The sequence below is a fragment of the Hypanus sabinus genome, chromosome 6, assembly GCF_030144855.1.
Source record: "Hypanus sabinus isolate sHypSab1 chromosome 6, sHypSab1.hap1, whole genome shotgun sequence".
NCBI lineage: Eukaryota > Metazoa > Chordata > Chondrichthyes > Myliobatiformes > Dasyatidae > Hypanus > Hypanus sabinus.
The window spans coordinates 110578848-110595161 of NC_082711.1; the positions used below are offsets into that span (position 1 = coordinate 110578848).

The 16314-nt window shown below is 44.9% G+C and overlaps 1 protein-coding gene across 1 annotated transcript in view; it reads left to right on the plus strand.

Annotated features, from left to right (window-relative positions):
* The window catches only part of LOC132395751 (ankyrin repeat and BTB/POZ domain-containing protein 3-like), a 75172-nt gene extending 59133 nt beyond the window's left edge, over positions 1 to 16039 (plus strand). Inside the window, exons 11-17 of the mRNA XM_059972730.1 lie at positions 4083 to 4258; positions 6996 to 7101; positions 7614 to 7716; positions 9264 to 9354; positions 10871 to 10939; positions 12729 to 12842; positions 14432 to 16039. Of these exons, the coding sequence (XP_059828713.1) occupies positions 4083 to 4258; positions 6996 to 7101; positions 7614 to 7716; positions 9264 to 9354; positions 10871 to 10939; positions 12729 to 12842; positions 14432 to 14632 (860 nt within the window). The 3' untranslated portion in view covers positions 14633 to 16039. The remainder of the gene's footprint in view (positions 1 to 4082; positions 4259 to 6995; positions 7102 to 7613; positions 7717 to 9263; positions 9355 to 10870; positions 10940 to 12728; positions 12843 to 14431) is intronic.
* Positions 16040 to 16314: the final 275 nt, after the last annotated feature.

Consider the following 16314-nt stretch of genomic DNA (forward strand, 5'->3'; position numbering starts at 1 on the left):
TGTGTCGATCCTTGCCACGGCTTCCAGCTCTCGTTCCTGAACTGATTCTCTCTTTACCTCATCTCTCTCAAAAAATATCCTTTTCCGAATATTGTATATAATATGCGGGCGTCAGGGAGCCACTATCAATATGCGGGAGACTCCCGGAACTTCTGGGAGAGCTGGGATGTCTGCTCTGACAACTCCGAGTTCAATCCCAGTGTCGTCTCCATGATGTGTAGGATTACTCCAGTTGCCTGAGTTTCCTCCCACAGTCCAATGATGTACTGGTCAGTAGGTTAATTGTCCCGCGATTAGGCTCGGATTCTATCGGAGAAGTGCAGGGAGGTGTCGCTCGAGGGCTGGATAGGCCTATTCGGGGCAAAGTTTGAAAAATCCCTACTGAACGAGGAGAGCTTCACCCAGATGTGATGAGCAGGCGGCCTCTGCTGGCAGTGACTGGAACTGCGCCTGTCTGCTCAACCTCCTCGCAGGGCAGTCCAGTCTGCGGACTTCCACAGCAGAGCAAGGGAGGAAGATCTTTGGTTAGAAAGGAACCTTCAGCAGGACATAATGGAACACTTCACTGCATATGAAGGAACTTCGTGACGTAATAAAGTAGAAAACACTGAAACAGATATGTGTGCACTGGCCTAAAATTTCCGTTGCATCATGTTTGAATTTCTGAGAATTAACAATATTGAAGGCAGACTTTCTCTCTTTTTCCATTCCCCATTCAAGCTCTCTTCTCACCCCTTCCCTTCTCACCTGCCTATCACCATCTCCTGGTGCCCCTCCCGTATCCCCTTTCCTTTCTCCCATGCTCCACCCACCTCTCCTATCAGATTCTTCTTAAGCCGTTTACATCTTCCACCTTTCACCTCCGAGCTTCTCATTTCACCCTCCCCCGCCCCCGCTCACCCACCTTCCCCTCACCTGGTCTCACCTATCACCTGCCTCTCCCTCCCCTCCTTTTCTTATTCTGGCTTCTTTCCAGCCCTGAAGAAGGGTCGCTGTTTATCCCGCTCCATAGATGCTGCCTGACCTTGTTGAGCTCCTCCAGTACCTTGTGCATCTTGCAGTTGAAAGTAGGTTGATTATTTTTGCACCAGGAACAAATCGGGGATTGACTGGATTTCAGTGCTCTGGGATAGGTACAGTACGGATCTTCACACAAGTTCAAGAGGACTGGAACAGAAAGGCAAGGATGAAATGCTGAGGCTTTATAAGGCATCGGTCAGTCTGAGCTTGGAATATTGCGAGCAATTCTGGGCCCCTTATCTAAGAAAAGATGTGCTGGCATTGGAGAGGGTCCAGAGGAGGGTCACAAGAATAACTTTGGAAATGAATGGGTTAATTTTTGAGGAACATTTGATGGGCCTATACATTCTGGAGTTTAGAAGAATGAGAGGGATCTCATTGAAACCTATCGACTGTTGAAAGACTGGATGTGAAGAGGATGTTTCCTATAGTGGGGGAGTCTAGGACCAGAATAGAGGGACGTCTACTTAGGATAGAGATGAAGAGGAATTTCTTCAGGCAGTGAGTGGCAAGTCTATGGAATTCATTGTCATTCACTGTGGAGGCCATCATTGGGTGTATCTAAGGCAGAGAAGCCTTAAGTCCAACACCACCATGTTCAGGAATAGTTATTACCCTCCTGTGGATAACTTCACTCACCAAAACACTGAACTCAAAACCTATGGAGTCACTTTCAAGAACTCTTTACATCTCATGTCCTTAGTCTTATTTATTTTTAGAATTTGTCTTCTTTTGCACGAGTTCTTTGTCAGTCTGTTTATGTATAGTTTTTCATAAATTCTATTGTATTTCTGTATTTTCCTGTAAATGTCTGCTGGGAAACTAATCTCAAGGTAAGATATAGGAACTTGGATAAGAAATTAAGCTCAAACATTGAGCTTGAGATTGATAGTTTTTTGATTGGTCAGCGAGTTATGGGCTATGGCGAGAAGTTGAGAGAAAGGGGTTAAAGAAACAAATCAGCCATGGTGGAATGGTACCACAGACTCAATGGGCTGAATGGCCTCATTCCTTCAACCATTATAAAATGCCCCTGTTCTGATGAAGAGGAATATCTTTAATATGTTTAAGTTCAAAGTAAATTTATTATCAAATTATTGTAATTTCAGTGGATCTGTCCTGGGTCCAGCATTTAGTGCCATTACAAGGAAAGCATGTTCGCACCCCTACTTTCTCAGAAGTTTGGAAGATTCTGTATGTGTATTCTGTATAATAATATCAGCATATACATATACACATATTTTATAATATATATTAAATATGTGTATATGTATATATATTTATGATATTATTATCAAATTTGTCACCATATACAACACCAGATTCAATTTTTTGCAGGCATTCACAGTAATTACAAGAAACACAATAGAATTGATGAAAGACTGTCCCGACTAGTTGCACAAAAAAAAAACCATCTGTGGAAATACAAAAAGTAAAAGAAAAATAATTAATAATAATGAGACCGTTGCAGAAACTGGAGTTCCTTGTGGCAACACAGGGCCAGGTGATTAACACAAAAATGTTAAAATAAATAATAGAAGACTGAGAAATTCAACACAATAAATTCAGAAAATGCCTAGAGAAACCAGAAAAAATCCAACACATTACAGGATCCTATAGCAGTTTAACTCAATCTGATTACTTACACAGGCACAATTGAGTGGCAAACATCATTCACCAAAATCTTGCTTTAAAATACGAACTGATAAATGACGCTATATCTTACTATAAATACAAGCCTGGTCCCGTTTCAGAGTCAGAGCCCTACAAATAATGTTACAACCAATCTGTTATTACAGATAGGACAATCTGTAATAACCATCCAGATATAGTAAAACAGGATAATAATAAGAACAACTTACTTAATAGATACAGCCATTCCAAGCACGCATAACTTACAGAAATCAATGTGAAAACCACCAGAAATATGCTGAATTGAAAGAGGAAGTTGAAAGGCTATGGAACATGGACAGGGTATACATTGTCCTGATAGTAATATCTACAACTGATGTCATCCCAAAGGCACTATGCAATAGCATTAAACAATTCGGCCAATGCAGCAATATTTATGTAAGTCATCATAAAATCACAACACTAACCAGTACTGAAATAGCCCGAAAGTTCGTAGCAATTGAGAAATAGGTGTGCTTGGCTTTGCTCACACATCAGGTTTGGCCAGCCTGAGCTGAGAGAGAGGTGCTGCTGTGCTTTCTTTGTAATTGCACTTATGTGCTGGACCCAGGACAGGTCCTCTCAAAAGGTAACACCGAGGAGTTTACAGTTGCTGACCCTCTCCACCTCTGATCTCCTGATGGAGGCTGGCTCATGGACCTCTGGTTTCCTCCTCCTGAAAATGGTCAGCTCCTTGGTCTTGCTGACGTTGAGTGAGATGTTGTGACACCGTTCAGCCAGACTTTCAACCTCTCTCCTCAGCAAAGAAATACAGCATTGGAGCTGTGCTTAGCCCCAATGTCATAAGTGAGTAGAGCAGGGGACTGAACGCACAATCTCATGGTGCACCTGTACTGTTGGAGATCATGGAGGAGATGTTGTTGCCAATCCAAACTGACTGAGGTCTGCAAGTGGGGAAATCGAGGATGCAATTGCACAAGGAGGTATTGATGCCAAGGTCTTGAAGATTAGTTTTGTGGGGATGATAACATTGAATGCTGAGCTGTAGACAATGAAGACCGTATGCATCTTCAGTGTCTGGATGCTCCAGAGCTGAGTGAAGAGTCAATGAGATGGCATCTGCTGTTTTGTTGAGCTGTGGTGATGGTAGGTAAATTGGAGTGGACCCAAGTCAGACAGAGGGCGGTTCAATCTGTGGAATTGATTGCATGGATGGCTGTGGAGGCCAAGTCAATGGGTAAGTTTAAAGTGGAGGTTGATAGGCTCTTGATTAGTAAGGGGGTCAAAGATTAAGTGTAGAAGATAGGAGAATGGAGTTGAGAGGGACAATAAATCAGCCATGATGGAATGGCGGGGCTGACTCAATAGGCCGAATGGCTTGATACTGCTCCAGTGTATTCTGGTCTGATGAGTGTCTGTTTTCACTCTAGGTGTGCCATGGACTATACACTCGTGGCAGAAGTCCCTGAAGACCTCGTACAATCAGCATCGCTGCTCCGTCACCCTGGAGCTGTTGAAAGAATTTGATAGCCTGAAGGACGTGTATAGCAAGGAAATGATCTCTGAGGGCCTGCCTCTCATGTTCAACATTTTCCGTCTGAGCAAGGTGGGTCTTGTTTAGGCCTGTACAAATCTACCCCCTTACCTCATCTCCAAGAGCCTCTGCCCCTTGTGTCCAATGTATTCCATCTGAGCAAGGTGGGTCTTGTCTAGGCCCGTACAAATCTACCCTGTTTCCTCATTCCAGTTCTACTTTGCCCGGGAAGTTGATGCACTGTGGCAGGCACAGGGAGGGCACTAAGGAATGTCAGTGAACAGAGGGACCTTGGGGTTCGAGCCCATTGTGTCCTGAACATAGCGAGAGTAATGCATTTGTTGCTTGTCGGTCTCTGTGCATGGGTTTTCATTGGTTCAATTGTATTTTGTTGCTTTACTGTGAATGCCTGCAAGGAAGCAAATGTCAAGGTACTACAGTGTATTCTGGTTAATTGCGACACATCGGGACCAGTAACATTTCGGCCCAATTAAGCAGCTGCCCACTTTAGCCGAAGTTTTATGGAAATAGTCAAAAAGGTATAAAGAAGTTTTTGATGGGGGATTTCATCCAGTGTACACTGCTGTGTTCTTTTGATTGACTGTGAATGAACAGAATCTGCACAGACACCTGGTGCAGATAGTGGACTGCCTTCAAACAATGCTGTTAACGATCGCATCCTCCAAATCTTCATTTTCATTGTAACTTTCAAGGTGACTGTTGATTCTTCGTAGTTCCTGACTTGTTGGAATAGTGAAATTGCTCAATTTTCACTCCCATCCGTTTCCGGCATCTCCCAGCCCGAGTGCTTGAAACTGCAGTGAGCAAAACGGTTCAGAATTGTCTTCCTGCTTATTTCAGTGACAAAGATCACTGAACAGAAACACACACAACTGACACTGTTTACAAACTGTTTGCTCTACGCCTGGTGTAGTGTCTTAATGAGCACAAGCCTGTCTCCCGTTGGCAGCTAGTGACAGTTTGTTGACCCAGTTGAGAGGTGTCGTGCACCAACTAAATGAAGGGAATCCTGGCTACTTTCTCGATTTAGATTTTGTAATTAACAGGAATCTACTCTATATAATGACATAAACATACTTTAATAAAAAATTATGTTGAACTTTGAGCAGAGATGAATAGGATGGCGGTGAATGCATGCAGCGTGCTTGCTTTCATAGGTCAGGGCGCAGGATCTGAAGGCCGTATCGTCATGTTGTGGAGGAGATTTACCAGGGTGGATTAGTGAGCAAGCCTCATGAGGATAGAATGTGAGTGTCTGGAGTGAGGGAGGGTGATAAGAGGCAAAGATTGAGTGAACACTCGCAGGACTGTACTGGCTAAAATGAGGAGGCATATTTTCAAGGAGATTGGAGGGAAGCACGGGGGGTGGGTGGGTCTTGTCTAGAGGTAGGTTTTTACCCAGAGTGGTGGGTGTGTGGAACGCCCAGCCAGGGTGGTGATAGAGGCATATACGTTACAGGCATTTAAGAGACACTTAGATAGGCGCGTGGATGATCGATAAATGCCTCCCTTTCCCCTCCCTGCCCCATCTTTCTTGCCACACCTGGATGATTTTTTCTCAGATTACACACTTAACCTCTGCTTTACTGATACTAATGTGCATTTCTATATTTTCTTTCTTTATTGCCCTCTTTGCCAACTCATCCACCCTCTCATTCCCCTTCACCCCCTACATGAGCTGGAACCCATAGAAATTTAACCTGACCTCCCTGATTTGCAACTCTTGTGACTGACTGAAGGACTTCATGAAGTACGTCTTGCCGGCTGTTTGAGTGAAAAGACCTTAAACTTGCTAGAGCTGAGGATGAGTCTGAGCTTTGACTAGTCTAGCTTTCTCCACCCAATGCAACGCAACCAACACTGCCAGCATCTCCACTGTTTACACCACTAACTTATCAGATGTTCTTCTGCTGATTGCAATTTCTTTTGCTGGTATAGCCACCCCAAATCCTGTCACTTCTGTTTTAGGGTCCTGAGCACCATCCGTATAAATCCGAGTGTAATCACTATACTTTTCCATCACATGACAGTTAAATGCACTTACCAAATCAGTTTTATATTTTTACAGGTACTAGGGTAGGTATTGGATACAGAAGAGAGGAAACTGTGGACTAGGTTAAGGCTGGGGCACTGTGCACTAAACCAAACATTGAAAATGACAGGGAAACACCAGGCAGGATTGTGTGAGGAATGTCAGGAAGAGGAGTCAGTAGAACATGTAGTTCTGAGTTGCAGGAAGTATGGGATACAGAGAGAGATGATGAGAATTAATCTAAGGGAATTGGGGGTGCAGGAATTCACATTAAAAGGGTTGCCGGGCATGGGTGAGAGGGCACAGGTCAGGGTACTTTTAGCTTTCTTAAGTGATACAGGGTTTTTTTATATCGGATATGACGGATACACAGGAATAGGGTACTAGGCTGGCCAAAGAAGGAAGGGTAATGTGTAGATTAGGGTGTGTGAGTGGGTGAAGGGATTTAGAATGTAAGTCTGATCTACACCCTGCCCGGAGCAGAAAGTGGTGGTAATGCACCATTAGGCTGAGTGCCAACCGCCGTAAAACAAGAAGAAGAAGCATAGATGATATGAAAAGTGTAGAGCTCTGTCAGATGGAAGAGTTAGATTGATCTCTAGTAGGTTAAAAGGTCAGCACAACATAGTGGGCCGAAGGGCCTGTACTGTTCTATGTTCTGCATGTTCTAAGCAAAGTGGTAACTATGGAAAGCTGGTGAACTGATCTCAGACTTGAGTGACGTGTTGTGATGTGTCTTTGTGCCTTGTTTTTCAGAATGATACTATAATTCGGCAGCTGGCTGCCATCTTCACTCACTGCTATGGACCCTACCATATCCCCATGATCCAAGACCTGAAGCAGAAACTCAGAGACCCAGGCGGTGAGTATCAGAGGCTTTGTCTGTGGACTCGAACGGAGACAAACTTTCAATCCCAGATCTTCGCAAAGCAAATGTGATGTTCGGAGACAACGAGGATGTAATAGTGAGGCCTTGGCAGATAGAAAGAGGCTGCCTATGAGGACTTAGATTGGGAGAATGGGCAAAGAAGTGGCAGATGGAATATAGCCTAGGGAGGCGTATGGCCATGCATGTAAGGAATAAAGGGGAAGCCTATTTTCTAAGTGGGGAGAAAATTCCAAAATCAAAGATGCAATGCACTTGGGAGCCCTTGTGCAGGATTCCCTAAAGATTAACTTGCAGGTAAGGGAGGTAAACGCAGTGTTAGCAGTAGAACACAAAAGCAAGGATACAATGCGGAATTCTATAAGTTATTGGTTACACTGCATATGGGGTATTGTGAGCAGCTTTGGTCTCCTTTTCTGAGAAAGGCTGTGCTGGCACTGGAAGAGGAGGTTTGCGAGAATTTAACCCTCTCTTGTTTCCTCCTGCAGAAACCATCCCTCTGAACAACCAGGAGTGCTCAGACGTCACCTTCCTGGTGGGCGGGAAACCTTTCTACGGTGATCGCGAGCTGCTGATGTCAGCATCACCACGGTAAGAGCCCGCCGTACACCAGGCAGAAGGGAAGAAGCTCTTCCCAGAACATTGAGTGTTAGATCCTCAGGCCCCTGATGATAGAAGTGAGAGAGGGACGTCTTAGATGTTGAGTGTCCTTAATGGTGCATGCTTTCTTCTTGAGGCATCACCGTTGGAAGATTGAGGAGAGGAGAGGATTATGACAAATATAGATAGGGTTAAAGTAGGCTTTTTCCTCTGAGGTTGGATGAGACTGGAACTAGAGGTCATGGGTTAAGGGTGAAAGGTGAAATGTTTAAGGGGAACATGAGGCGGGTCTTCTTCACTCCGAGGGTGATGAGAGTGTGGAACAAGCAGCCATCACAAATGTGGATCCAGGTTCAATTTCAATGCTTAAGAGAAATTTGGACAGGTACGTAGATGGGAGGGGTATGGATGGCTATGATCTGTTGCAAGTCGATGGGACTAGGCAGATGAATGGTTCAGCATGGATTAGATGGGCCAAAGGGCCTGTTTCTGCGCTGTAGTGGTCTATGACTCTATGCCCTTAATGGTGGGAAGTCTAGTATCCATGAAAAAGTTGCTGAATTTACAATTTTCTGCGGCTTTCTCAGGTCCTGTGCAGTGTTCCCTTACCTCCCCATACCAGGCGGTGAAGCAACCAGTTCGAATACTCCCTGCGGTACATCGGTGAGAGATTTCAGAGACTTAGCAAATCTCCTCCCAAACTCCTAATGAAGTCTAGCTGCGGGCAATTACGTTGATATGCTGGGCTCGAGTCAACAGATTTTTGTGAAGCTGAGGAAAAGAAAGAAGGGAAATGCACTGCCAGGGAAAGGCAGGTACAACAGGAAATTTAAGAGACCCTTGGATGGGCATGAGAATGGAAAAAAAAGGAATTGGAATTCAGGTGCAGTTTCATTTATCGCATACAGTGAAATGTGTTTTCTGCATTAACAACCAACACGAACAAGGACTGCTGGCAATTTTCCGGCTCCAACATGATGTTCAACAAACAACACACCCAAGGAAGTGCTGGGGCAACTCACAAGTGCCACCACATTTTCTGACACCAACACGGCATGCCCGCACTGCTCGGTAGAACAGAACACATCACGCAACAAAATCCTTTCCCCCGCGTGTGATTAGCTTGATTTTGGAGTGGGCTAAAAGGTCAGCACACCATTGTGGGCCAAAGGGCCTGTACTGTGCTGTAATGTTCTATCTTAGTTAAACAAGGCTGGTCAGGGTGGGAAACTGAGAAATGTTGGAGTTACGACAGTATTGGGGATGAACGTGGGAAGGGACAGTGTACGTGAAATAACACTGAACCTCAGTGGGGAGAGCCTCCCCAAAATGGAGCATTGGGATTTCTATGGAGGAGCTTCTCTGGACAGAGTGTGTTTGATTGGGGGTTAGGGCTACTTCTGCTGCTCACATTATTTGAGAGTCAGATCTATTTTATTGCTGTTTACTGGACACAGATCCAACACTGGCTGCATTTTGTGCCGTTTCTCTCTCTGGCTCTGTGTTCTACATAATTCTACTTTTTGGTTACGTTTAAGGTTCAGAGTGCTTATTGAAGCCTGCCCTTCCGTCGATGACAAGGCCAGAGACCCAATTGAGATCCAAGATATAGCGTACGAAACATTTGAGGTAACCAACAGCAAATTATTCATATTTCTGATAGAACGAATGTAGCAAATTAATGTCACACACACCAGGGATGTTTATTGACAGCTAACTTCCTGCACACTTGATGCATCTTGTCTCATGGACAAAATCCTAGTGCATCTGGTTCGTATCTGTTGGTGTGAAATCAGGTTCACAGGTTTGGTGAGTTGGGACAGAGACACTCACTACTGGTAAGTATGTTAACTATATATGCTCAGACACTAAACATACACATTGTGGGAAATACCTCTCTAAAGCGTGTGCACAGACCCTCTTTACAGCACCCCCCCCCCCCCCCATTGTTTACTGTTTCCACAATAACATGACCCTCAGCCCGGGGTGACCAGGTGTGTGAAAAGAGGGTGTGTGGCTAGATTTAAACTCTACCAGCACCGTGACTAAGTGACAGGTAGTGGGATGGGCTGCAATGCTCCTCACACAGGCCAATCCCCACCTCCCGTGGGGGAGCGGCTATCAACGACAGGTAAGATTGACACTACTACAACCATGCCATCCTGTGACTATCTCTGATTACAATTGAAACATGATTCGGATAACGAACCCATTATACGTGAGTTCTCCAACACCTCTAACAGGGAGATACTTCAGGTTGGTAGAGAGGGACCTTCCTTTGGAGCAGATGATCAGTCTGAAAGTGCCAACGCCAAAGGAAGTGTATCAAAGGACATATATGTCATCATATACTACTCTGAGATCTATTTTGTTGCAGGCATTCACAGGGAAAAATACAATAGAACTTATGAAAAATTACACATAAACAAAAGACTAACAAACAACTAATGTTCAAAAGAAGACAATCTGTGCAAATGTAAAACTGAGAACCGTTTAATTGCTGTGGTCTCCAACAAAGTAACGATAACCAAGGCAGCGCAGTAGCATGACAGTGTTGTCGCTTAACCACCAGTCTGTCTGTAAGGAGTTAGATCTCCACATCACGGAGTGCTCTGGCTTCCTCGTTCCAAACACACACGGGTGAGGATCAGTGAGTTGCGGGCTTGCTTTGTTGGTGCTGAATGCACTTACATGTCAGCATGATCCTCAGACTGTGTTGGTTGCTGATGCAAATGACACATTTCACTGAACGTTTTGATGTACAGGTGACAAATAAAGCTCATCTCTCTTTAATCTTTCTTTCTCATGCTCTTTCTCTTTTTCCTCTCTCTCTCTCTCTCTCTCTTTCTTTCCTTCATCCGATTTTGATTTTTGCATAGCTAATGATACACAGTGTATAGGCTACAATTTTTTAACAAAATAGCAACGAACTCTGGCTATAAAGGTCTCTGTAATAAGCAAACCCATTGCAGAAATGTCAGCGACTATACCACAGCAGTAATACCTGGCTATAAAGGTCTCTGAAATAACCAAACCTGTCAAAGAAATGGCTGTTTTGCATTTGGAGAAATGGTTTTTTTCACTTGCAATTTTTTATTGGAGACTTGTGCACGAACTCATATCGAGATCTGTGATGTCTCCACAGTGCTTGGTTCGGTATATTTACAATGGAGGAACAGATGGACTGCACATCAGGAAAAGCAGAGCCTTGGAGGTAAGCTCTTCCCTCCTGTGCATCTCAACTCGCACGCTTATTCCCTAGTGCCCTGCCACTTGGCGAGCGGTGAGCTATCAGACGTTCTTATCCACATCCTCAGTCAGATGGTAATGTGCACTAAGGTGTCTGCACCAAGTTCATTACCGTGGGCCAGGGACGACTGAATCGAGGTGCTCCAATAGCGGCAGTGTCGGTGGGGTGTGGTGGGGATATTCAATATGGACACACTGGAAATGACACTCTCCTCACGGAGTGGGTGGCTGAAAATTGTCGGTTAAGGGCTGGTAGTGGAGAGAAAGAATGTCAGGAAATGGGCAGCACTGCACTTTTCTCTGAAGGGTTTGCGAAGATCCATCCAGCATGTCACCTAAAACCCCGACAAACTTCTATAGATACAGAGTGGAGAGTGTCTAAATTGCTGCGTCACGGCCTGGGACGGAAACACCGCTGCTCAGGAACCGGAAAAGCCAACTGTCAGTAGTGGGTACGGCCCAGTCCATCACACAGCCTCCCACCATTGAGCAATTCCACAGCAGAGCAGCATCCATTATCAAGGACCCCCACCATCCAGGCCACCGTGAAGGAAGTACAGGAGCCTCGGGACCCACACCACCAGGTTCTGGAATAGTTAGTACTCCTGAACCAGAGAGGATAACTTCACTCACCACAACACTAAACTGATTCCACAACCTACAGACTCACTTTCAAGGCCTATCTTTATAATTATTATTTATATTTCATTTGCACAATTTGTCTTCTTTTGCACATTAGTTGTTAGTTGGTCTTTTTCAGAAATTCAATTTTATCTCTTTATTTTCCTGCAAATGCCTGCAAGAAAATGAATCTCGGGGTAGTATGTGGTGACATACAGGTTCCCTGATAATAAATTCACTTTGAATTTGGAGGTGAGTGGGGCGTAGGAAATAACCCACAGCTGAGGAGGGGTAGATTTATGCATGCTCCCTCGAGTTGTCTTGGAGTGGATTAGATGCTTTTAGTGGAATGAATTATGGTGCATGTGCTTTGGAATGAGATGATTGGAATGGGTGTAAGAGATGGAATGACTTTGAACGACATGTAGAGAGATTGCTCATTTCCTGTGTCGTCACCAACTGAACTGGACTCTGACGCTGCAGACATTCCTCAGCCACACTTTACGTACCCGTGCACAAGGAAATCAGACTGCTCTGAAGTTTGAGCAGAGGTGCCATTTTTACACCGAAGCTACCAAATGGATACTGACCAATTGGTAATCTTGTGTGCATATGTTCCATTTCCTTATTCAAAGCTCAAGGTAAATTTATTAGCAAAGTAGAACAAAGAAATACAATAGAATCAATGAAGAGTTGCACACAAAGACTGATAAATGACGTGCAAGTGAAGACAATCTATGCAAATTAATAAAAACAAATAATAAGTAATACAGAGAATGCGAGTTGTAGAGATGTTGAAAGTGGGTCTGTGGGTTGTGGGATCAGGTCAGTGTTGGGGTGAATGAAGTTATCCACACTGGTTCAGGAATCTGCTGGTTGTAGGGTAATAACTTTGCACAATCAGTGACCAATCACACTGCAGCAATGCAGATATTAATAGCCAATAGAATCTCCACAGGGTCTTGTGATGACGAGAAAAGTTTCAAGACAAGCATTTGCACCATTTGTTGGGCCCTGAGGAGCTGCTGCCATGAAGCATGTGACATCTTAACCCTTGCCTGGCTGGAGCTTTCACACTCCGTCTGTGTTGCAGGTTCTTCCTAGCCGAACTCACCTCTCCGTCTCTGTTCCAGGTTCTCTCAGCTTCCAGCCTCTTCAAGCTAGAATCGCTTACGCATCACTGTGAAGTCATGTGTTCCCGAGATTTGACCCTTGCTGACAGCTCCAAGACTTATCGAAGGGCCAAGGTGAGGTCAGCCCTACCTCCCGCTGATATGCAAGTTGTATAATGCGCAGCATCCTGAGGTAATCTTCAGGAATGCTTTAACGATTAATGGGGTATTCTTTGAAGTATAAGGGTTAAATTTGGTGCAGTTCAGCACCAGGTGGAGAACTCGCTACGTAGGTACCATTTTATAGGCTGGTAGGGTCATAGAATACAACAGCACAAAAACAGGCCAGTTTGTACACCTCCCCTCAATCTTCATTCCGGGGAATAAGGTTTCAGGACAGACAGAAGCCACACATGAGGCTGCTAAACAAGGTAAGAGCCCGTGGCATAACAGGAAAGATAGTAGCCTGGATAGAAGATTGGCTGACTAGCAGGAGGCAAACAGTGGGAAGAAAGGGGGCCTGTTCTGATTGGCTGCTGGTGACGAGTTGATTTCCGCAGGAGTCAGTGTTGTGACTGCTTTGTATGTTATATGCCAACAGTTTGGCTGATGGAATTGTTTGGTTTGTAGCCAATTTTGCAGGTGATACAGTGCAAAGATAGGAGGGGCAGATCGTGTTGAGGGAGCAGGGATTTGGACAGATTGGGAGAATGGGTGAAGAAGTGGCAGATGGAATACGGTGTAGGCATGTGTACTGTCATGCACTCTGGTGAAGAATACAGGCGTAGACTATTTTCCAAACATGGAGAAAATGCAGAGGTACAATATACTTGGGAGTCTTCGTGCAGGATTTCCTGAAGGTTAACTTGCAGGTTTATTCAGTGGTGAGGAAGGCAAATGTGATGTTAGCAGTCATTTTGGGAGGACTAGAGTGTAAACGCTAAGATGTAATGCTGAGGCTTTCGGACCTCTGTTGGAGTATTCTGAGCGGTTTTGGGCCCCTTACACGTTTGTGAGAATGGTTCTGGGAATGAAATATGAGGAGCATTTTAAGGCTCTGGGCCTGTCATTGCTGGAAGCCTATCAAATATTGAAAGGCCTAGATGGAGTGGATGTGGGGAGAATGTTTCCTATAGTGCGAACAGAGGGCACAGCCTCGAAATAGAAGGATGCCCATTTAGAAAGGATTTCTTTAGCCCGAGAGTGGTGAATCTTGTGGAATTCATTGCCACAGTCGGCTACGGAGGCCAAGTGGTTGGGTCTATTTAAAGTGGAGGTTGTTGGGTTTTTGGTTAGTCAAGGTGTTAAAGGTTATGGGGAGAAGGCAGGAGCATGGGTTACAAATACAAAGAAGTAACAAATCAAATTAGTAAAAAAAAGCAATAAATATCAAGACGATGAGATGGAGAAAGTGAGTCCATCGGTTTGGGAACACTTCAGTGATGGGGTGGGTGAAGTTGAGTGAAGTTATCCCCTCTAGTTCAAGAGCCAGATGGTTGAGGGGTGATAACTGTTCCTGGTGAGTCCTGAGGCTCCGGATGGCAGCAGCGAGAGGAGAGCGGGACCTGGGTGGTGGGGGTCCCTAAAAATGGATGCTGCTTTCCTGCGACAGCACTCTATGCAAATATAAATGAATGGAGGGGTGGAACTCTCCATTTTAAAGCCAGAAAGGGACAAAGCTTGTGATTTTCTTGACTGTAAAGCTCTAACCCTGTTCACTGCAGGTCGCTGGAGCATCCCAGTTAGTCTCGTACTGCAGTGGTTACTTCCTGAAGAACTTGCTGTCCCTGCTGGATCAGGACTCTTTCCAGGAGCTGTTGATGGATGAGGCAGTAAAATTGGACCTCCTGACAGACCTGCAGCAGACCCTGGCCTCCAGGATGCAGGCTGTGTACCAGCCCATCTCCAAGGAAACTACAGTGTGACGCACTAACAGGACTGGGCCTTTGGATGGCCAACAACACTTAATGTAAATGGAGATGGGTCTACTGGACAGGACATCGGGCAACACAGCTCAATAGGCATGCTTTAGCGTGGCTTGGTGTTGAAATAGAACAACCTTAAATGTTTTCTCTGAGAAAACCTGCCCCCTTTCATTTCACCCTTGGTGAAATAAGGCCATGAGGTTCATAGGAGCAGAATCTGGCCCTTCAGCCCAATAAGTCTGTTCCACCTTTCTATCATGGCTGATTTATTATCCCTCTCGATCCCATGCTCCTGCCTTCTCCCTGTAAGCTTTGACACCCTGACTAGTCAAGAACTGATTAATCTCTGCATAAAGTATACCCAATGACCTGGCCTCACAGCTGCCTGTGGCAATGACTTCCACAGATTCACCACCCTCTGACTAAAGGAATCCCTCTTCATCTCTGTTCTAAATGGACGCATTGCTATTGTGAGGCTGTGCCCTCTGGCCCTAGACCCCCACCACCAAAGGCAACGTCACACCCACTCTGTTTAGGCCTTTAAGTATTCGATAGGTCTCATTGAGATCCCTCCTCATTCTTCGGAACATCAGTGAGTACAGACCCAGAACCATCAAGTGGTTCCCATACATTAACCCTTTCATTCCTGGGATCATTCCCTCTCCAATGTCAGCACATCCTTTCTGCAATACGGAATCCAAAGCTGCTCGCCGAGCGTGGACTGACCAGTGCCTCAGCATCACCTCCCTGCTCTTATATCCGAGTCCTCTTGAAATGACCGCTAACATCGCATTTTCCTTCCTCACCACTGAATCGGCCTACAAATTGACCTTTGGGAATCCTGCACAAGGGCTCCCAACTCCCTTTGCAACTCTGATTTCAGTTTACAATCTCCTATTGGAGACCGGATGGTCTCCTATGGTCCACAGACAGACTGATAGGAGAGTTTTGTGAGAGATTGGGAAGCTGTATTGGCTGCTTCACAGTTTTTCCCCCAGGCATTCAATTGCAAAGCCATACTGAGCCTCAGGTATTGTTTCCAATAGCAACAGAAACCAGTGCTGAAGGGTCTCGGCCCGAAACATCAAGTGTTTATCCCTCTCCATCGACCTGCCTGACCTGCTGAACTCCTCCAGCATTCTGTGCGTGTTGCAGAGAAACCAAAGGAATTTTTTTTTAACTGAAGTGCAATATTGTGTGTAAACTACTGTATCTTATTGCTTAATTTAATGCTGTTTTGTTATTTTGTATAAAAAAGATATTAAGCAGGATTATTTATAGAAAGTATCAGAAATCTGCATTTTCATCAGGTATGAAAATCAAATGAAGGATTTCAGTGATGTACATAACTGGTAAATCAGACTGGTAAACCTTTTTTTCTTTCATTATTAAAGATCATTCAGTTCCTCTGTGTGTTCTTCTATTGAGTCAGAGTCGTAAAGCAGTGACAGTCCCTTCAGCCAATCTTAAGCTGCCTAGACCCGTCGAACTGCACCGGGACCCTAGCCCTCCCATCCACATATCAATCCAAACTTCTCGTCAATATTGAAGTGGAGCTGACATCCAGCACCTCCACAGGCAGCTTGTTCCACTCTCTCACGACCCTCTGAACGAAGAAGTTTCCCTTAAATGTTTCACCTTTCACCCTTAACCCACAGCCTCAACGCATAGTCCCACCCAAA